This window comes from Littorina saxatilis, linkage group LG7, assembly GCF_037325665.1.
Source record: "Littorina saxatilis isolate snail1 linkage group LG7, US_GU_Lsax_2.0, whole genome shotgun sequence".
Taxonomy (NCBI): domain Eukaryota; kingdom Metazoa; phylum Mollusca; class Gastropoda; order Littorinimorpha; family Littorinidae; genus Littorina; species Littorina saxatilis.
Window position 1 is genome coordinate 54,620,278 of NC_090251.1, and position 23,500 is coordinate 54,643,777.

At 40.4% G+C, this 23,500-nt stretch overlaps 1 protein-coding gene across 5 annotated transcripts; it reads left to right on the plus strand.

Annotated features, from left to right (window-relative positions):
- Positions 1–546: 546 nt before the first annotated feature.
- On the plus strand, positions 547–16,480 carry LOC138971830 (uncharacterized). 5 transcript variants are annotated; one of them, XR_011457391.1, is made up of 5 exons: positions 547–699; positions 1,217–1,377; positions 3,157–3,524; positions 5,393–5,538; positions 9,772–16,480. XR_011457391.1 is itself a non-coding variant. In XM_070344653.1 (5 exons), the coding sequence occupies exons 2-4, from the start codon at positions 2,177–2,179 to the stop codon at positions 5,422–5,424; spliced, it is 534 nt and encodes a 177-aa protein (XP_070200754.1). In that variant the 5' UTR covers positions 547–699; positions 1,217–2,176; the 3' UTR covers positions 5,425–5,538; positions 9,772–16,480. The 5 variants fall into 5 exon arrangements, 3 of the variants coding, with proteins under 3 accessions (XP_070200754.1, XP_070200756.1, XP_070200755.1); XM_070344653.1 differs by having other exon boundaries at positions 1,217–2,310; XM_070344655.1 differs by having other exon boundaries at positions 1,266–1,377.
- The last annotated feature ends 7,020 nt before the right edge of the window (positions 16,481–23,500 follow it).

A 23,500-nucleotide genomic window follows, 5' to 3' on the forward strand; every position in this document is an offset into this window, starting at 1 on the left:
GGTCTTGGGAGTTCCACGGTGGTGGTCACGCGACAACTGCACGTTCACGGTCTGCTGGTTTGTGATCACGCTTCACTGATCGTGCTTTGACGATTTATTGACCGAGTAAATAAGGGAAGTTTTTATTTCATTTTGTTGTGTGTGTGAGCGCGTCAGAACCACACTCACAGGTGCACACAAACAACTATGGAAAGCCGTTTGGCTCATAACTATTACAGCTGTAATTTAAAATAAATACAGCTGTATTTAATGATAAATACAGCTGTATTTAATCATAAATACAGCTGTATTTAAAAATAATTACACCTGTATTTAAAAATATATACAGCTGTATTTATTATTAAATACAGGTGTAATTATTTTTAAATACAGCTGCATTTAAAAATAAATACAGCTGTATTTAATGATAAATACAGCTGTATTTAATCATAAATACAGCTGTATTTAAAAATAATTACACCTGTATTTAAAAATATATACAGCTGTATTTATTATTAAATACAGGTGTAATTATTTTTAAATACAGCTGCATTTAATAAATGCGGCTGAAATAAATTAGAACTTGAATCGGAAAATGTACGACATGCAAAGCGACAATCTCGTGGAGATACTACTTCCGGTGACGCCACTGGATCAGACCCGCCATTGCGACGTCAATTTGTTGCAGTCTGGTAATGAGCCAGAAGAAGTTTTAAGAAGGTAAGCAACGTTTTGTTTGCTTGTTCATTTGTGACTTAATGGAAGAAACAATGCGTGATCTTTGAAACACGGGTACCGGGTCCCGGTTTGATAACCACTGGCAGTGGCAATCAAAGATGGCGTGTAAAACTAAAAGCAACTTTCTGTGTTTTGGAGTTCATTAAATGTTGGGATGAATATGTCAGGTTTGAGGATGCACATTTCTGTAGGTTCATCTCGGTATTCCACCCCCTCGGCTTTCTGTTGTAAATATTAAGCTGAGCACGGTGATCGAATGTGGAAGCTACGTTTGGTCAAAGGTCACAGAAGATTTGCGTCGTGCAGCGAAGGAAAGAATCGCGATCTTGTTTCCGAATCGGTACCTCTTTGTTTTTCATTAAACCTGTCATTCTGCTTGCTCGGCTTTGTTAGATGTTTGCATATCGTGTTGCTATTTTCTTTGCTTTTATTATTGTTTCTTACTTGTGCTTCGTTTATCGATACAACGCAAGTAATAAAAGTGTTTGGCAATTTTCAGGGAAAATGGAATGCTACTTGTAAACTGTACAACGCATGGTGTATTCCAGGATATCTGATCAAGAGTTGGATGCGTTGGTGGAACCAATTACTGCTTCCAACAAGCTTACTGGGTCCTTAATGATACAAGCTCGTCTGAAAGGACAGGGGACAGTACTTCAGGTAACTCTTCTGTGCTGAATATTAGAATAGTAAAGCTTCAAAAAGGAATTTTAAACTGTTGAAAAACAACTGAGAAATGGACCAATGTTTCACAGTCACAGATTCTGATTTTAAAGTTAAGTAATACCGTTTTTATATTTAGTCAAGTTTTGACTAAATATTTTAACGTAGAGGGGGGAATTGAGACGAGGGTCGTGGTGTATGTGTGTGTGTGTGTGTGTCTGTCTGTCTGTCTGTGTGTGTGTTTCGATCCATCATACAACGCCGCAGCTATGGAGGTCAATGCGTTGCTTCGGCAGGGCACTGTGGACTCCCCTAGAGTTGTATTTTGGGACCATGATTTTATGTTTTCCGCTGGAAAACAGTTTACGTTACCTGAATTTGCAGCGTCATTTCCTGGGTGATGGTGTGCATCTAGCAAACGTATATTCCCAAGCTTGGGACCTGTTGGCGTAACATATCAAGATCAAGAAGATCAAGCAACGTCAGGACAGGCCAGGTTGTACAAGTCCCTTCGTCAGGCGATAAACACAGTCGGTTTTTGTGTGATTAAATAATGTTGTAGCCGGGTCAGGTTGCATTGTGCGTTTTGACTGATCAGCTTACAAAGCACGGGTATAGGAACAGGGAATCTTCAAATTGTTTACATTTTCTTTCTTGTTTGATGCGGGTGGGTGGCATAAATCGACGGCTCTAAATGGGGTCAACCAGATCGGTAGATGGGAAGTAACTCGAGTTTATGACAGGCTCGTTGTGGATGATGTCCCTTGTCTAAAAACCAGTTCAAGGTGGATCCGGAATGGTTCTTCGATCAACACGATTGTTGAGTGTTCTGTCAAATCAAGATATCGTGACATGTTTCAACAGTATGTTTCTGTGTTGGTGGATAGTATGGATCAGTGTTTTTCCAGAGTACTTGGAAATAATTTTCAGGTGAGATTCTGATGAACATGTTGGTGTTACGATGCCTTTTCATGTGAGCGTTTGTCAATTCAGAGAATCAGAATATTTGTTCCTGTGGAGGTACTGTATGTCAATTACCTCGGGTGTTTGTCATTTCAGTGAATCAGGAAATATTGGTTCCTGTGGAAGTACTGTTTTGTCAATCACCTGTTATTTTGCCTAGGAGATTCCAAATTTATTTTGATTGTGGTACTGTGGGCTAGGTAATATTTCATGTGGAGGTACTGTTGTCACTTGTGTTGGCTGGTGCCTCACAGATTACAAACACTATTTTGGTTAAAGTACATGTACCGTGGGCTAGGTAATATTTCATGGTGGGGCTGATTTTTCAGAGAATCAGAAAACATGGTTCGCTGTTGTTCTTTTTGTCAAATTAAGCTATAGGGCCTCAGAGATTCCAACATTAGTTAGTATGTGGATTTGTTAGCCAGGTATTATGTTGGTGTGTGACAGTTCAGAGAACCATGATGTAATTTCCTGTTGGTGTTCTGTTTGTCATAAATGTATTGAGCCTCAGAGATTCCAAACTCGTTTGGTGGGGGTACTGGGTGCCAGGATTTGAGTTTGACACAGAAAACACAATTGGTTTGAAGTACTTTGGGCCAGATTTTAATCAATTTCTTTGGTTTGTATTTCAGACTCCCAAAATCTGGTGACAACTTCAGAAGTATGGGATATTAAACACCTTTTACAGGCTGAACAGTGAAGGAGTTGTTAACTCCTGCAAGGAGCAGCAGACAAGTTCAAGGCTTATGTGTAATTCTCAGTAATCTGACAAATAAGGCTGTGTTCACATATCCTGTTTTTTATGCACAGGAATATGCCTCCCAGGAGGGCAGCGTCAAGGCGGGTAGCCGAAGTGACCCGAGCCGCTGCAGGTCGGCCGAGGGCCAGCAACCAGACAGCCTCGCAGCGACAACCCGGTGGGTTTGAGTCAGCCACAGCAGGAGGGGAAGAAAGCGCCACTGCTTTGGCCGCGGTATTGGCAGAACTACGCAGGCTGGGGGAGCGGCAAGAGACCTGCCAAGTGGCCATTGTCTCGCTCCAGAAAGACAACCAACGTCTGCAAGAAGCTGTTTCGGGTGATCGTGAGGCCATCGCCTCAACATCGGGATCGATGACAACCGGTACCAGCAATTCTACCCTGTCTGGCTCGGTTGCCAACCTGGTCAACACAATCACAGGTGAGGCGGCAACCCAATTGGTGCCTGTTGTTTTGTTCGTCGAGGATAAAGTTAAACGCAGGATCTGGGGCCCGGGGCGTCAATCCACAATGACAACTGAAAAGTTTCAAATGGAAGCGTGTCAATGTTAATTGTAATTCAATCTGACAATGATCTCTTTCCTGCGTTCATGCGGTTGCAAACAGACCAGAATTGGTTCTGTTCTGTTCACATAGTACTTTGAGTTCACTTACATGCAAGGGTGATGCACAGTATTCCTATGGAGAGAACTTCATCTTTAAGTGTACTTCGATTAACTGAAGATATTCAATTGTTTACTTCAATGTGGGAGGTGTGCAATGTGTAAATACACATCAACTCAGTCAGTAAGATTTATGTGCTGGTGTATGATGCAGAGCTGTCAGCCCCTATGAAGCTTCATGTGTAGCAATCTTGAATTTATAGTGTAGCAAATGGTGTTTATCTTTAAGTATTGCATCATCTTATAATCCACTGCACCTACATGTTTATATGTCAAGACACAAATGTTGCAATAACTGTGTTCAGACAAGAAAACAGCAGCAGGAACAAATGAACATTGTAGAGTGTCTGTATAACGAAGTAGCATTTTCTGTTTTACAAGTAGCATGCTACATCGAAAGCGTAATAGTCTGCAGCTCTAATTGGGCCACTAATGCGACATGGTGCTTTTGGATTCCACAAGTTATTTTGCATGTTGTTTTTAAGGCAAATATGTCAGAAGCTCCTAAAGAACTTTAGTGGGTAAGCCTGTGACATTGTTGTCCACATAGAGAATACTATATGGTTTCCTATGAAATACCAGTTTTACTCAAGTTGTGCTTTTAAATATTAAACTGCGAACAATATTTCAAAACACTAGTGTAAAACTGGTATCAAACAGGAAGCCATGTAGTATTCTGTTTATCCTACATACAGGGTTCGTACAGGTCATGGAAAGTCATGGAATTTGATTTTTAATTTTCCAGACCTGGAAAGTCATGGAATTTCAATTCAAGTCATGGAATTTCAATTCAAGTCATGGAATTTAACATAAATAAGAAAGAAAAAAAATAACCTTTAGCACGCCAGCTTTCTTTCGAGTTGTTTCTTGACAACAAAAAGTATGCGGAATTGGAACGAATTACCAAGGAAGATCTTCGCAATGAACTGTGTATCGCGGTGAAAAAAATGACAGTTCGTCAAGTCACAGTGTTAGTGACGGTTATGAAACGGAATTTACGAAAGTGCAGATGGATACAAACAGTGGCTGGTCCAGTTTAGTGAAATGACAGGACCAGCAAACATTACCGATAATCTGACTGCGTAGCAAATGCTTGACTTGCTTGTCAAAGAGACACTGCGTAGAAACTGACTCAAATTCAGTGCAAAGCAAGCCAGTGTCAAAACTGGCAGTGACAAGATGTAAAAAGTTTGCGTGTTCGGAAATGGCGACCTGTGGATCTAGTCATGGAAAATGTTATTGAGGCTCATGGGAAAGTCATGGAATTTTGTTTCTAAAAACCAGTGGGGACCCTGTACATACTGTTGCATGTTCATTGCTGTAAATGTCCCTTTGTCGAAGCGCCCAGATTGAAGAAGCTTAAAAATTGAACCTGGATCTCTCCGAATGCCTCGTGTAATCTTTTATGTCAAAGCAAGGAAATGTCACTGGTGTGGTGTTTACGTTCTTAAAATTCTTCCGAGTGTTCAAAGAAGGACGCTTGTTTCGGTATTGGAGGCAGTGAAAAATCAGGTCCTTGTCAGACAAGACCTCTTTACACATGCAATGTAGAGTGAATGGTATTGTTATGACATGAGTGGTATGTCACGTTAGTGTAATAAGTTGTATTCTTACACGCTCCACAAAGGCACAGAGTACGGGGAGCCATCCGCGGGTTGATCCTGGTGGAGTAGCTGTCAGAGCTTTGGCGTTGAGGCCCACGAGACGTCGTCTGTACCAAGTATCAGGACCAAACGCTCTCTGGCATCTAGACGGATACCACAAGTTGATATCGTGAGTACAGCTACAAATACATACACTGGGCACAAAAAATCCTTTTTCAAAATTTGGTGAATGTTGAGTGTGTCCGGTGGTGGGGAGGATGTTGGGGGTTGTGCCAGTTTGAACATGGAATTTGAGTGGATTGATACAGGTGGCATAAGGGTGATAAGGAATTCTCTTATTTTATGACGCTGGAATCTTTCTTTTAAGACCTACATAACCCTGAGATAATAAGGTCTTATAATGGGGGTAAACTTACAGAGGTTATGAGCAGAATATCTTAGAGAACAGCATACCTGCCAATTGCTACGATTTTGGCGCAGCATGCTCCGATTTTGCAGGAATTGCTACGCTGCTACTCTAAGCCCTGAGCTGCTACGCTAAAAAAAAAAAAATGACAAGCGTGCAAAATGTTCACTTATTGCTTGACAATCAACAATGAACATTGCATAACTAGTCGAGTACCGATGGCTGGGAACCACTCCGTTATGACTCGATATTGTCCACGTGACTTGCTTAGCAAATCGTGAATTTTATTGCAAGCATTCGCATTTCCGGTGACTCTATGCGCCAATTGTGAATTTGATTAGAATATGCAATGCACTTGTTAAGTTGTAAGCTGTGCACAGTGACGGTGTTAGAAGTGGAAACTGGAGGGAGACAGGATAAAAACGGGGAAACGTAAGGGTGGTGAAGATTATGGTGCAAGTTCCACACCGATGCGGGCAAATCATTTTCAACGATTTTTGCCGAAGAATTCGACAGACTTTGCGTGTATAGGTAATAATACCTGCTATTCCGACTTGGTTGTGTGACAGACGTTTTCTTCCACACGAGATTACGTTGATTGTCTAAATCTACTTTTTGACGGAAGTGGCCGAACAACTGTGAATGACGTCTCGTTATATGGGAATGACGTCACAGTCATCGTCACAGTCTGTATCTTTTGAAGCATCTCATTCTTCATGACGTCTTTCTGTGTCTGCATCCGCAAAATGTTTGTTCATTCCGGAATCTTTGTCATCTATGTTCAGAACTCTGTCCTTATAGTGTCAGACAAACAGGCCTCCTGAGCGAACCACTTTCCAAGGGAAGTTAAATTCGCGTATGGAAACAGTACTGTCGTCTGGGGTGCCGTTTTCAGTATTCTGAGCGTTGAAGAATCTGTAAAGAGAAGAAACGATAACAGCAGGAGAAATAAAAGTCGTGTGTGCATTTTATGTTTTTTTGGAGTGACGATTTTGAGTTTGAATCCGTTCTTGCCATGCTCCTAAAGCGTGTAACATACAATCTTGCATACGTTTGCTTTAGTAGTGGCAAAGAAGGAAAGCGTGTGACATTGAACTATGTTTAGACGGTTGTAATGTCGTAGAGCTCTCAGAATCTTACAAACGTTTTTGATGGCATTTTAAATGCGGGCTTGCGATTCAAATTTAAGATTATGCGAGTGCTACGCTTATAAACACCAATTGCAACTCTGACATTTGGTGAAAGTTCCAAAATGCTACTCTTTGGGCTTCACAGGGGTTGGCAGCTATGAAACAGGGTCTTGAAAATGTCTTGTTTGGGATCGTAAAAGGAAGGGCGTCTTCTAAGGGGTAGGTGGGTAACGAAGGTGAGTCGTGTGCAAGTATTTTCTTTTCTTTTCTTTTTATTTTGTCATTTTCTGGATATGTAATGAAAGACTGGTCCATTGATGATTTCCCCACGGAATACAAAACATATTCTGGTTATACCTTACCATTTCTACTGGGTGGTTATTTAAATTTGGTTGCTTGGTGTTTTTTTTAACAATAAACACCCCTTCAAGTTAACAGAGAAATAAGCAGAGGGGGGAATACTTTTCGGTGAATACCAAGCTACCTAGTCCTAACAAATAACCACCCAGCAACCAGTCTGAATCCTCGATAGCTCATAGGTTGAGAAACCACACTGTGTGGTCACTGCTTGGTGACTGAAAAGTTCTGAATGCTCAAATATTCGAAAGAGGAAAGAGCTCATACATACTCAACTGCATTTACACTATTCATTTCAGGTTTCAACACACAGAATCCAATATAAGATCCATAAGTTTGGTTGTTTTCTAAATCAAAATCTACGTTGTACCAGACACAAGGTCTCAAGGCAAGTAACTCTCATATTTTGTGTAGAAAATAGAGTTGTTCCCATTTTGCATTTGTACAAATAAAAAGACAGTAATCTGTAGGTCAATTATATTTCACTTCATAAATAGAACTTTTTTTCCCGAGATACTTAAACATGAAAAGAACGCAAAAATATTTGCCTTATCGTCTTAGCAGAACAACTATGTACTTTATTTTATTCGAAATTAAATTAACTGCTATAAAGAGTTTGCAGAATTGCGCAATTTTCACAGAACTCTTCAACCATGGATTAATCACATGCTTGTGCAGGTAGACTGGCTGAGTGAATAATACTTGATCAAAATAATTATGTGTGCTGTGGGCAGGCTGTCTGTCTGTCCAAGGACAAAAAATGTAACGTTGAGCTGTTATCTCAGAAGTTTATACAGCTAGACCTCTGAAACTTTGCACACTTTTAGGGTTTGATGATTTCACGAAGTGACCGCAGTTTCGTTGACCCTCATCAAATTTTGGGGTCACAGCGGGGTCATGTTCGTTTAATAAAAACTTAACGTTGATGTTATCTCAGATGTGTTTTTAGCTAGAGCTTTAACCCTTAGGCTGGTTGTCGCGACATATGTCGCGCTACTTTACGTATGCTGTCACCTGGTTGTCACGACATATGTCGCGCTATTGGCTCAGTCTGTTTGGTCGGTTCCGATTACCTCCCATTGATGCGAAAACCTATATGACTGTTTTTTGTTATGTTTCTCTCTGTTAATTCACCAGTGGCTATGTAACATGTGTTACAGAATTGCACCGGTGTAAGGGTTAATAGTACGCACACTTCTAGGTTTTGATAATGTACCAACTTGACATAAGATTGTGGGCGGGGATGTAGCTCAGTCGGTAGCGCGCTAGATTTGTATCCAGTTGCCTGCTGTCAGCGTGAGTTCGTCCCCACGTTCGGCGGGAGATTTATTTCTCGGAGTCAACTTTGTGTGCAGACTCTCCTCGGTGTCCGAACACCCCCGTGTGTACACACAAGCACAAGACCAAGTGCGCACGAAAAAGATCCTGTAATCCATGTCAGAGTTCGGTGGGTTATAGAAACAAGAAAATACCCAGCATGCTTCCTCCGAAAGCGGCGTATGGCTGCCTAAATGGTGGGGTAAAAACGGTCATACACGTAAAATTCCACTCGTGCAAACCACGAGTGCACGTGGGAGTTTCAGCCCACGAACGCATAAGAAGAAGAAGACGACATAAGGTTGATTGACCTTCGTCACAGCCCACTTCGTCAACATCACGGGCCAAAGAACAGGCCTGGGAATGATACGCCTTTCGTCGTATTTACGACGAAGTCCTTTTCTAATTGTGTAAGAAAAGAGCCTCCGTGTGCCCTTAAAAATGCTTAAAACGCAACATTTTCCCGTCAGTACGCCCAAACCACTTTTACTCATTCCCAGGCCTGAAAGAATCTAGACACAGCCATCGTCGAACGCTGAAGAAGAAGAAGATTGACCTTCGTCAAGTTTTGGGGTCACAGGGGGTCATGTTCGAATCAAAATATCTTAACATTGATGTTATCTCAGGTGTTTTTGAAGCTTGAGCTTTGAAACTTTGAACACTTGAAGGATTTGATCATCTACCTACGTGACCCTAGTTTGGTTGATCCCTGTCACATTTTGGGGTCACAGTGGGGTCAAGTTTGTAAAAGCTTTACATTGCGGTTTTCTCAGTTATTTTTTATTAAATTTCACTGAATTGTATGTGTTATTAACCAGCAGACATTACCAAAATTTTGCTTATTTTTATCAAATTTTAGAGTCCCAGCAGTTAGTGGAATCCTCCTTTTAAGACCTACAAGACCCTTAAGGCTTATGGACATGACGAAGAAAAGTCATATAAAGCAATTGCTTTTCTTGATTTATTTCTTTGCAAAATTGAAGAAAGGTGGATTAAATGGGTTACACACCTTTTCTCAATGATATATATTAAAAATAATGGTCTTGATTCTCGGTCATGAAAAAGCACTTTGACCATTACTTTTTAATATTTACTGAGCATGTTACCTGTACTTATTTCCCAATAACTCTTTAATCAGAATTTGTGTGGTGAAATCACATATGGAAACGGATCTCTGTTTGTTATATTGCAGGTGGAAAATGGTGATTCATGGGGCAATCGATGGCTTTAGCCGGGCCACTACCTTCCTCCATGCCACCGAAACAACAGGTCAGAGACCGTTCGGGATCTGTTTTTGGGTGGAACCCAACGCTTTGGACTCCCGTCAAGAGTCCGCATGGACCATGGTGGCGAGAATCTGGATGTCGTCGCCCTCATGAATGAACACAGGGGAGAAGGGAGAGGCAGTGCGATGCAAGGCCGCAGTGACCATAACCAAAGGATCGAGCGTCTCTGGCTCGACGTCTGGAAAGATGTGGTGAACCCTTACCATGACCTGTTTACTGCAATGGGAACACCACAGGCAGAAGGTGGTCTGGGGATACTGAACATGGACAATCCCATTCACTTGTGGGCCCTCCACTATGTTTTTCTGCCCAGGCTGAACCGGTCCCTACAGTGGATTGTGGAACAGAAGAACCACCAACCCCTGAGGACAGAGCGCAACAGAACTCCCCTGCAGCTCTTCTTCAGGGGGATGCTGGAGAGACGAGCCAGCACATCCACAGCAGTACAGGACTTCTGGAAAGGGAGAAGCCTTCAATCGATAATCGAGGACCATCCTTTGCCAGACAGTCGTTAGGATGTGCCTGCCACGGCTTGCCCCCTCTCTGAGGAACAGCTCGTGCAACTAACGGAGCGCATTGACCCTCGGAGTGGGCCACCCACCGATCAACATGGTCAGATGTTGTTCTCCAGTTCGTTGCCAACATGCTCGAGTAAAAAAAAAGTTAGCTTGTGGACACCCCAAACCTGAAGTGTATAGCAGACCTGTGAACCCATACGATTTTGCCATATTTTGTACGCTTGATTGTCCAGACTACAAGCAGATTGGTCAGTGGAATCACAAGAAAAATTCATTGTCTACTTTTATTTACAAGCGCATTCCAAAGCCGATCCAGTGTTTTGACACATGATTACTGCTTTTGTCAATGAAAGAAGCATTCGTTTTAAATTGTAAACTTATTAGGCTACTTGCCCTATCCGCTCTAGCCACGTAATCGTGCAATAAATCTGCAATATCTTGCATGGCGTTGGGAGGTGTGCCTCAATTTGCGGGTTTGCTTTGAGACCTCAGAGTAAGGATGTGTCTGGGTGCAGACACTTCGCCTTCAAAAAAGTTAATTTGCACTGAGCAGCATTGGGCTGCAACAATGAAAGCCTCAAAAACAATCATAAAGTTTGTTCAAAGTACCAAGCATGGTAGAAGGTATAAGCAACTGTTTTTTTCAAATTGGTTTAAATCTGCGCTCTAATTCTAAACCAATCTTTGTAAAGTGGAAAGTCATTCAAATAAAGCGAAATTATGTCCGCTGTGTATTTTATTATTTTTAAACACAGGTACTGCACCACGAAAACAATATTGCTAAAAAAAAAAAAAAAATATGTACACTTTGTGAAAGAAAGTTGTAAAGAAAGTTTTACACAATGATTTGCCATTAGGTTACCTGTTTAATTGCACCAAACAGACATGGGATTCTTCCGTAAAATTACGGAATTCCGTAAATTTTTAGGCTCCAGGGATCATTCTTGAGATTCGTGCAAATCCGCTGAGAAAATGTTGGGGTATATGTAGGTAAAGACCCAAGTTTTTCGGCCGGTCCGCTGATCGCGACGCTCCATTCCATACTATTCTTGAACGGTTGGTTCCTAAAACGGTCAGACTGTTGCTGGTCGATCCGTATGGGAACGCGCTCTGTGTCTTTGTCTCCTACAGTCACCGTTTCAACGTAGCTATCGGGGATTCAGTATAAGCTAAAGCATACCGTATGAGAATGATTCGGCGCCATTTTTACATCGCTTCGAGCCACTTGCCAAAATGATGAGGAAGCTAAAGCGAGACGAAACCGTTCTATCCCGGGAAATTGACCAGCAGAAGTACAAGAAAAATCTCTGGAGATTCGACTGGCTCGATGAAGTTGTATCATTGAGCTGGAAATACGAGAAAGGCCAGAAGACACAAGACGTGAAACTGAAAGTTGGCGATGCTTTTGCTAAAATCAACTTGCCGGGAAAAACTTAGTGCACTTTGTGCAACGATGTTAATGTTATCAACTACGGTTCCAATGGAAAGACTGCCCTCAAAAGCCACTTGAAAAGCAACAAGCACCTGACTATCCTGAAAACCCAGTCGTGTAATCAGTCACTGGGGTCGTTTGGCACCGACGAGGTAAGAACATTGAAACCACACCGTCACACGCCACCACCCCCCCCCCATCCCCCCTCTCTCTCTCTCTCTCTCTCTCTCTCTCTTTCTCCTCCTTATTTTGAGTCTTAGCGTAAAATTAATTTGAGAAACATGGAAAGGGAGGGGGGGGCTATGATTAAGCTGAAATATGCATTTCAGGGCCATTTTTGTGTGTCTAAAATACTAAAAACCTTCAGCTTCTGGGGGCTTTGCCCCCAGACCCCGACCAGGGGCGTTGCCCCTGGACCCTACTTTTTTTTTCCTTAATTATCACTTTTTCTGAATCCCATGTCTGACCAAATTTCTTTTGATGTATCTATAGTATAGATTTATAAAGTTGAAAATTGCTGAAAGTTTTTAAAACAGACTATTGTTTTTGAAAAAGACCTTAGTGTATTTTTAGGTTTATTGATGCTAGATATATTTTATATATATATATATATATATATATATATATATATGGCTTGCCCAATCCAACGTATAAAGGAACTCATTGTTATTCAGCCATTAACCTTCGCCGGCACTCGTTATCGACTACACACGGACGCATTCGTGGGGCCGTGCAGACCCATGCTTCTCAAAGAAGGAAAAATGTGCATATCCTTCCGTGGCACTCGTGGGGCCGTGCAGACCCATGCTTCTCAAAGAAAGAAAAATATGCATATCCTTCCGTGGCACTCGTGGGTCCGTGCGGACACAGAAGGGTGTTTGATGCAAATATCTCTTAAACGAGTTGGAATTTTTTAATGAGCTTTTAGAAATGCCTCAGACACCTAAAAAGCTATCATCTCCTAAAAGCTCATTAAATTTCAGTGATAATTAATTAATTAATTAATGGTCAAATTTAGACTGCACACGGTATTTGGTAAAATATTATGGGTCTGCATGGCCCCACGAGTGCCACGGAAGGGTTTGCACAATTGTCCTTCTTTGAGAAGTATGGGTCCGCATGGACCCACGAGTGCCTCGGAAGGGTATACACGCTTTTCCTTCTTTGAGAAGTATGGGTCCGCACGTCCCCACGAATGCTTCCGTGTGTAGTCTAAATTTGACCATTAATTAATTAATTAATTAATTAATTATCACTGAAATTTAATGAGCTTTTAGGAGATGAAAGCTTTGTAGGTGTCTGAGGCATTTCTAAAAGCTCATTAAAAAATTCCAACTCGTTTAAGAGATATTTGAGACAATGACAAAAGGTGACGTTTTCATGTCAGTATGTCCCAAATGACATCACCAGTACATTTTTCATTCTATCTAATCTGTTTTCGTTCTATTTTTTCTAATAACATGCGTTAACAATTGATTGCCAACTGGAATGGAAGAGCACAAAAAGTGTAACTTGATATGTAGTTTCTCTAGAGGGAAAAACATCTTCCACTTTCATGTCAGTGTGTCCCATGCAACATACATTTGCCAAACAGCTATGTGTAAGTAGATTATTTGTTAGTGGTATAGAAAATACTGATCAACAATCAAAGTCAGTTTTCACATTCATTTTCTACCTATTTCTTATTTGTTTATTCTTTTGGCAATGGTGAAATGTCAGCAATCGTGTGTCATTCGGGACAGTAGACATGACACCTGACCTTTTGTCACTGTCTCATTTGCAATCAAACACCCTTCTGGGTCCGCACGGACCCACGAGTGCCTCGGAAGGGTATACACGCTTTTCCTTCTTTGAGAAGTATGGGTCCGCACGTCCCCACAAATGCTTCCGTGTGTAGTCTAAATTTGACCATTAATTAATTAATTAATTATCACTGAAATTTAATGAGCTTTTAGGAGATGATAGCTTGTTAGGTGTCTGAGGCATTTCTAAAAGCTCATTAAAAAATTCCAACTCGTTTAAAAGATATTTGCAATCAAACACCCTTCTGGGTCCGCACGGACCCACGAGTGCCGGCGAAGGTTAAAGACATTTTCCGAATTACAATGGTTTAATAGCCAACTTGCACAATACCCCTTTTGAACAGCTCTCTGGTGCGAAAGATAAGGAAGGTTCACTTCCCTACGGGCAAACGTTTTGCTCTCACAAGCACTGGTGTTCTCTGGCTTGTGTAAAAAAAACAAAATAAAATCTCAATCGCCTTACTTTTGTATACAGGACATGCTTGGGTACTTTGAACGAACTAAAGGATTATTCTTGCGGCTATTATTGCCGCAGCCAATAAACCTTTAACGACTTTGTGTGTGTCGGTGTGTGAATGCTCTGATTTGTTTTGCTATTGTGTATTGCCGTGAGCTCTGGCGAGAAGGGGTGATTAATTTATGTTCATTATTATTATGTCTCACTGTGTTTTCACAGCTGTACAGAACAGTGAAAGGGATACTCGTTCAAACTTTGGTATGATGCCATGAGCGCCATAGTTTAACTAGAGTCAAATCAGTTATTTTTCTTTTTATATTCAATGGTGCCTCATTCACCCATATTCATCAGAACATAAGCTTTTTGCAACGTTCATTGAAGGTCAAGGTCCCTTTAAGTTACCTATCAAACCTCATAGTGGTGTTTATTGTTTATGGTTAGTGTTTTCCCCTGGAGCAATTTTTTGATTAGTGCTTTTGTGAACAAGAAACAATTAACAAGTGGCTCTATCCCATTCCCCCCCCCCCCCCCCCCCCCCCTTCCACGTGGCGATATAACCTTCGTGGTTGAAAACACCAAAGAAAGAAAGTGTTTTAAACATTTTCAGTTCTCCATTTAGTTTGGTGAAGTAGTGTAGAGCATTTTTTGAACATCAATAATCATGTATGAATTTATTGCATGTTTGTTGCTAGAATATTAATCATTCTTCTGCTGAAGAACTTTGTGCCTGATGAAAGTAAACATTGTGGTCAGTCGCATAGGTACCCCCCGCGGGTTTGGGGGAAGAATTTACCCGATGCTCCCCAGCATGTCGTAAGAGGCGACTAACTGATTCTGTTTCTCCTTTTACCTTTGTTAAGTGTTTCTTGTATAGAATATAGTCAATTTTTGTAAAGATTTTACTCAAGCAGTATGTAAGTGTTATGTCCTTTGTACTGGAAACTTGCATTCTCCCAGTAAGGTAATATATTGTACTACGTTGCAAGCCCCTGGAGCAAATTTTTGATTAAGTGCTTTTGTGAACAAGAAACAATTGACAAGTGGCTCTATCCCATCTCCCCCCGTCGCGATATAACCTTCGTGGTTGAAAACAATGTTAAACACAAAATAAAGAAAGAATAGGCACCCCCTAAAATCAAAGGTGAGTTTTAGATACTAAAATGTGCCAACAATTTTAACAGCACACCCGAGTCCCCTTTTTGACTCACATGCGTAGCAAAAGTGAGTCTATGTACTCACCCGAGTCGTCCGTCCGTCCGTCCGGAAAACTTTAACGTTGGATATTTCTTGGACACTATTCAGTCTATCAGTACCAAATTTGGCAAGATGGTGTATGATGACAAGGCCCCAAAAAACATACATAGCATCTTGACCTTGCTTCAAGGTCAAGGTCGCAGGGGCCATAAATGTTGCCTAAAAAACAGCTATTTTTCCCATTTTTCCCATTTTCTCTGAAGTTTTTGAGATTGAATACCTCACCTATATATGATATATAGGGCAAAGTAAGCCCCATCTTTTGATACCAGTTTGGTTTACCTTGCTTCAAGGTCAAGGTCACAGGAGCTCTTCAAAGTTGGATTGTATACATATTTTGAAGTGACCTTGACCCTGAACTATGGAAGATAACTGTTTCAAACTTAAAAATTATGTGGGGCACATGTTATGCTTTCATCATGAGACACATTTGGTCACATATGATCAAGGTCAAGGTCACTTTGACCCTTATGAAATGTGACCAAAATAAGGTAGTGAACCACTAAAAGTGACCATATCTCATGGTAGAAAGAGCCAATAAGCACCATTGTACCTCCTATGTCTTGAATTAACAGCTGTGTTGCATGACCTTGGATGACCTTGACCTTGGGTCAAGGTCACATGTATTTTGGTAGGAAAAATGTGTAAAGCATGCGAGTCGTATGGGCTTTGCCCTTCTTGTTACTTTAGTTGCAAGATCAGTACATGTTCTATCACGGAATTTTGTTTTGTTTTTGTAATTATGTGTATTTAGAGATTTTTCAAACCAAACTATTAATCTTTGAGCTCAGATGTCTCACTTTTTGACGTATTGGTATGTTTATTCAAGGTAAGCTAGACGAATCATTTGTATCAGGAAACTAAAATAAATGAAATTCTGATTTTATGTGAAAAATTGAATCAGTATCACAACAATTTCAAAAATTATTCATATTATGTGCTGGTTAATGACTATTACATTTGCAAGCCAAAGCTCTGTTTGCATTCTGAATTTTGCATGTAAATGTCCCATTTCAAAGATCACCTATATATTTAGGTGTGTGTGTAGTCTTTTTAAGAACATCAATTATATACATTTATTGGATCTTGATTGCTTGAATGTGTATGACACATAATTCTTGTGTATGAATAAATGTGTATGACAAGTTTGAATATTGGATAATACAAATTGTTTGTATGGATTTTGATTCCTGTATGGTGAGGCAATGAACATGTGCGAGTGAGATGTCTATGATGGACAGCAAAATGTAGTTATGGATTCATGGCTGCTAGTCTCATTTCCAGTCATATTAAAAAAAACAAGTTGTTTTTACAAAAACACAAAACATAACTCAAGTTGTCTGCCACAAATACAATTAATTTTAATCAAACAAGTGTCATGCAGAAAATCCACTTTAAATAAGGAAAATCATCACAAAATGGAATGCATACTTTATGTTTATCACATCACAAGACACACTGGTAATACTTGGCAGGTGAGAGTTAACCCATCACACAATGGAATGAATATTTTTATCACATCATTAGACTGGTATTACTTGGCAGTTGAGAGTTAACCTATCACAAAATGGAATGAATACTTAATTTTTATCCCATCATAAGACTGGTAATACTTGGCAGTTGCGAGTTCATCCATCACAAAGTGGAATGAATACTTTAATTTTATCACATCATAAAGAATACATCGGTTCTACTTGGCAGGTGACAGCTGAACAGTTAGCAAAACAGTCACTATTTAATACTGGTTACAGAGACGAGGAATTGAGGCTGAAATTTATAAACTAAACAAGAAAGCTGAAATTGTGTGAGCCGTTTGTTCGTTCATGGGCTGAAACTCCCACGGCTTTTACGTGTATGACCGTTTTTACCCCGCCATTTAGGCAGCCATACGCCGCGTTCGGAGGAAGCATGCTGGGTATTTTCGTGTTTCTATAACCCACCGAACTCTGACATGGATTACAGGATCTTTTTCGTGCGCACTTGGTCTTGTGCTTGCGTGTACACACGGGGGTGTTCGGACACCGAGGAGAGTCTGCACACAAAGTTGACTGTGAGCAATAATAAATCTCTCGCCGAACGTGGGGACGAACTCGCGCTGACAGCGGCCAACAGGACTGAGCTACATCCCCGCCCTTGTGTGAGCAGTGACCTTCACTACAGAGGAGTGTAAAACTATAAAAGGAAAAGCAGTAGACAACGCCAGTTTTGGTTAATTTGGTAAAACATAAAAACAGACTATCGTTACACAGGGCACGAATATCACATTATCATAACTGTTACAAACGCTTTTGAGTTTATTAATTTGTATACCATTATGAGACAGTATAACAAAGTTGTTAGCGTGCAATTGATTTGTTTGTATCCGGTTTATGGTGTATATTGCCAAGTTTTGTATGGGACACTGTAACGCTAGTCCGAGTGCTTTTGATATTTTGCTGGCAACGTGTTATTCGTGTAGTAGGGGGGTTGAACCATTTATTCTGTACATTAGGTAACTGATACCTGATATGATGTGAAGTGCTTAGTTTACTTGATCAATAGTCGAGAGAAATACAATGCTTTACATGTTTTCCATGGACAGCGTTACACGGAACACGAAAAGCAGGCAACATAATGACAAACAGTGGTGCAAAAAAACAAATAAGAACAGAACACACTCTTGAAACACAACGGCAATTTAAATAATGCAAAACACAAACATCAAATCTTCGAAAGTCTCTCTCTTGCATTTAATAGCAAGTAAGAAATGATGTACGGTACAGGCACCCAAAATAAAGCTTATTTTACTGAGAGAAAAAACCCACACACACCTTGTCTTAATAATTTTAAGATTTCAAAGTTCAACGTTAAACACCCCCCCCCCCCCCCCCCTGCAAAAAGCAAAGAAAACAATCAAAACAAAAACAAGGTATGTAAAGGAGTATAGGAAACCGGTTAAATCAGGGTCATGTTTTTTTTTTCCTTTGCAGCATGACCTCAAATAATTCAGTTTGAATACATTTGTGAATTCTCTTCAAAATTGCAGAACAAACATTTTTTCGCAGGGTGTGTACAGAAAGAAACACCAACACCTACGGCTACCAAGCAAAAATAATGCGAAACACAAACATCAAATCTTCGAAAGTCTCTCTCTTGCATTTAATAGCAAGTAAGAAATGATGTACGGTACAGGCACCTAAAATAAAGCTTATTTTACGGAGAGAAAAAAACCACCCACACCTTGTCTTAATAATTTTAAGATTTCAAAGTTCAACGTTAACACCCCCCCCCCCCCCCCCCAGGGTGTGTACAGATAGAAACACCAACAGCTACGGCTACCAAGCAGAAACTAATCGCACCATTGAAGGAAAGTTTTTACAATAAATAAAATCCACCCCCTTCAAGAACAGCCTGGGACAGCTTCTGCCTCAGTTCTTGACGTGTGGGGCAGACACCTGCATTCTGAGGGCACAAGTTGACACTCTGGGGAGTGGCTTTTCGGGTGTGTCCACAAACACCACGGTCAGAGGACTCTGGTACCCTCCTGGTACTGTGGACCGGCTCCCAGACATGAAAAACACGAAATCTGAGATGGTGGTTTCTCCGCACTTTCCATCTGAAACAAGACAAAAAAGAAATTCTGAAATAAAGGAAACATCATCCCGCTTTCTTAATAAGCATACAAGTACCAGGACTCAAAAGAGAGGGAATTATTGCATGCTTGTGTTCATTTGTAGAAGCGTAGAAATGTTAAGCATGCTTTGCGACACAGAATGAAATGCTATTTTGAAAGCGTAACTTTTCTTGAGACTTTTTTTGAGCTGCTTGACGTTCAGTTTGATATGTGAAGGCAAACGAGATTCATTTTCCCAAATCTTTGGAGCTTTCAGGGGTAAAACCATGTGCTTATCATTTGCTGCTTTACATATAAGTTATTCTCCTGGGCCGTTTCCCATTTTGTGACATGTATTTTCAGTCCTTAAAACATGTATTAAATGGCAACTTGAATGTATACTCTCCCAAAAAAGAAACTTGACACAGGTAAACATTGATGTTTTTCAAATATATAATATATGTTAGAGGAAAGCACCAAAATTCAGTTTGAAGTTTGTCGGTTACATTGTTGCTAACAACTAACCCATAAAAAGAACATAATTGAACCAAGACTTTACTAAGTGGTCGCCCTTTTATTGAATTGCAAAAATTCTCGTCTGCACAAAAATCATGTGCATGGAGAGTATCGAGAGTATACATATTTTCTTTAGTAATAATTTTTTTTCCAGTAATACTCCAGGTTGTTAATGATGCAGACTTGCAACAAAACAACATAGAATATATATATATTATTTTCTTGGTAGTGTTAGCAGTATTCAAATTCATGTCACAACTTCCGGTTTCCATGTTATGAAGGTGCTTTACTTTAAAACCTTTGTACTTTTACTGAACACTAAGACAAACAAAATGTGCAAGTATTTGTTATTCTATCTCTGCAGGCCAAGGATATTTATGAAACTAGTATTTGTGAATGAAATTAATTTGTACAGCTTAAATGTCTCAAGTTAAATTTAATAAAAAGTCTACTTTATAACATGGTTTTCCCTGGTACACAGCTCTGGAGATTAAAGCTGTGGTCTATTTATGACTTTCCTGGGCTACGAGGTTGAAAAATAGGGATACAATCATGTACAGAATTCTGTACAGCAAACGCTACCCGAAACCCCACCTATACGGCGTGTATGACCTTGAGAGCTTCAGTCAACGCTTGAATTTTTCAGGGATAACAGCCGGTTTGCTCTCTCAAGACTGATCATATTTTATCTTCAAGAGAGATCAAGGGGAAAAAATAAAAGCCCCGGCGAAGATTCGAACTCTCGACTTCGTGTCTCATGTCCTAACCACTAGGCTACTGCGCCAATTGAGAAAATGAAGGAAAAACATTGATATGAATTCATGTTATGTTATTCTTGAAGCAGCATGATTTATATCTCTATCCGCCCATTGTTCAGAAGTTTGTTTGTTTGTTTGTTTGTTTGCTTGCTTAACGCCCAGCCGACCACGAAGGGCCATATCAGGGCGGAGCTGCTTTGACATATAACGTGCGCCACACACAAGACAGAAGTCGCAGCACAGGCTTCATGGCTCACCCAGTCACATTATTCTGACACCGGACCAACCAGTCCTAGCATTAACCCCATAATGCCAGACGCCAGGCGGAGCAACCACTAGATTGCCAATTTTAAAGTCTTAGGTATGACCCGGCCGGGGTTCGAACCCACGACCTCCCGATCACGGGGCGGACGCCTTACCACTAGGCCAACCGTGCCGGTTGTTCAGAAGTGAATACATGTATAACTATTTCTTAGATGTCTGGTTTCAACTGGCTTTGGAGAGATTCAATTACTGTTCTTGTCATTTTCTTGCATGTTGTAAATAGAGATATCGCAGCTATTTGCATGGCGCGAATGTCGTGTAGCATGACGGTGTAAACATGTACTGCGATTCTGTAAAACATGTTTGCAAATAAAGGCAAATTTTAATGTCAATTTTTACGTTTTTGCAACGCATAAATGATAATTCAAGCGTAGAATGATATAAAATTATCAATTTTTTTTATCTTTGACAATACTGGTGTAGTGGCCTAGCGGTTAAGACATCGGCCCCGACATTTCGAGGCCCCGATGCCTTGAGTTCGAATCCCTGCCAAGTCGTTTATTTTTTCTGCTCGATCCTTCTTGACAACAAATATGCTCAGCTCTGCGAGAGCAAACCGGATGTTACCACTGCAAAATTCAAGCGTTGACTGAAGCTCTCAAGGTCATACACGCCGTATAGGTGGGGTTTCGGGTAGTGTTTGCTGTACAGAAATCTGTACATGATTTTGTCCCTATTTTTCAACCTCGTAGCCCCGGAAAGTCATAAATAGACCACAGCTTTAACCCATATCAATCAAGGTTTGTTATGAACCAAACGGCTTTCCATATGAGATTATATACGTACCACTGCCGCCGCCACCAAATAATCATAATATACACTTTACAACGGATTACACACACACACACACAGATAACAAGGTAATCTTGAACTTTAGCGTGACGAAAATGGTGTACGTTGTCAACCATGGGACATCATCTACACGAAAGAGTTGTCTCCCTTGTCTGGTCACACGGATAATTCCTTCTTTGATGGGTCAAATGCATTCGTACAGTTCATCATCGGAGTTCATTCCGTAACTTCAAAGGGATCTAAAATGACTTGTTATGATTACAAGTACAGGTTCTACAAATTTGGAGACTTAAATGCCTCTGAATTAAGAGCTATGAATTTAACACGCTAAAGTTCAAGATTACCGATAACACGATATAGCAGCTAGTCTCTCGCACCGAATTCCAATATTTTGCATCTTTGGTCAAAAACGCGTACAGGCCTCCCTTCAAGTTCAACTTCTGGATGTGGATGCCCCACTGACTCGGTGTAGATCGTCACAAGAACCGAATTCGTCTGATAAAACAATTAACTTACCCTGCTGTGCGAGCCTGGGCAACAGCGTTAATTAAAACTGCACTCGCAAACCTTCCAAAACATCAGGGACATTTGCCACCCCCGCCATCTTGAGCTGTTCAGTCTGTCAAAAGGCGGCAAAGCGAGGCTATGAAGACGCGTATAAGCTTAGTGTTTTTCATGTGGATTCCCAGTCCAAGTTTTTAAGTCGCTTAACCACGTGACTAATAACTGATTATTACAGGTGTATTTATTATTAAATACAGGTGTATTTAATTTTAAATACAGGTGTATTTATTTTTAAATACAGGTGTAATTATTTTTAAATACAGGTGTATTTATTTTTAAATACAGGTGTATTTATTATTAAATACAGGTGTATTTATTTTTAAATACAGGTGTATTTATTTTTAAATACAGGTGTATTTATTTTTAAATACAGGTGTATTTATCATTAATTACACCTGTATTTTATAATAAATACAGGTGTATTTAATAATAAATGCACCTGTATTTAATAATAAATACACCTGTATTTAAAAATAAATACACCTGTATTTAATAATAATTACACCTGTATTTAAAAATAAATACACCTGTAATTTATAATAAATACACCTGTATTTAATAAAAAAATACACCTGTAATTAATAAAAAAAATACACCTGTAATTAATAATGATACTTATTGTATACGTTTAAGAAATAAATACAGCTGTATTTATCATTAAATACAGGTGTATTTATTTTAAATTACAGCTGTAATAGTTATGAGCCAAACGGCTTTCCATAAACAACGCACACACACACGCACGTACCACTCGCACGCACGCACGCAATCCCCCCAAAAGTCAAACAAAACCCCGACAGTTTGTGTTTGTGTTCTCTAAAATTAAAAACAAAAAATAAATAAAAGCACAAAACACATCCCCCTCCCCCATCAAACAAACAAAAATTGAAAAAAATTGTCATGCAGTTTTGGGCGGTTTGGCAAGGGGAGCCACTTCATTTTCTTCTACTTCTGTTCTTTTTCTTCGTCGTTCGACTGATTGTGTATCACATGCGTTGTCCGTTGAGCGACACGTAACGGACTGTCTGGCGAATGTCCTCCTCGTCATGGACTTGTACAGTATCCAGCTTCGCTGCAAGCGACTAGCTGCACATGCAGTTGTTCAGTTCACACAACGTTTCACACCGCTTACAACACGCGACAAGCTGCAGTCAGCGTTCCAGAGCAGTGACACGGGTTCTACAACTACTGACCACTTGAGGACCTCTCCTTGCTAACCTGTAACCTCACCGCGTGTCTTTTACACGTTGTCATTCCTGTCTCTCACGCTGATTTAGGGGTTCTCGAAGCTAGACGGATTTTGACGCCGTCCGCTGCCAGCCTAGCGACGTCACTGCGTGTCTTTTAAACGCAGTCATTCTTGTCTTTCCTGCCGCTGTGGAGGTTCTTCGGAGCTAGACGAATTTAAACACCGTCCACTTCCGGCCAAGCGACGTTACTGTGTGTCTTTTACACGTTGTCATTCCTGTTTCACACGCCGTTGTGGAGATTCTCCGAACTAGACGAACTTAAACACCGTCCACTTCCGGCCAAGCGAGATCACCGCATGTTACCGTGTGTGTGTCACCGTGTGTCTTTTACACGTTGTCATTCCTGTATCACACACCAATATGGAGGTTCTGCGAG

Bases quoted from the DNA above. Each gene is read 5' to 3' on its own strand.
- LOC138971830 (XM_070344653.1), top strand. From the start codon at position 2,177: ATGGTTCTTCGATCAACACGATTGTTGAGTGTTCTGTCAAATCAAGAT. The intron at 2,311-3,156 runs GTGAGATTCTGA...TTTTATGCACAG, and splicing joins TACTTGGAAATAATTTTCAG to GAATATGCCTCCCAGGAGGG. The intron at 3,525-5,392 runs GTGAGGCGGCAA...CGCTCCACAAAG, and splicing joins CCTGGTCAACACAATCACAG to GCACAGAGTACGGGGAGCCA.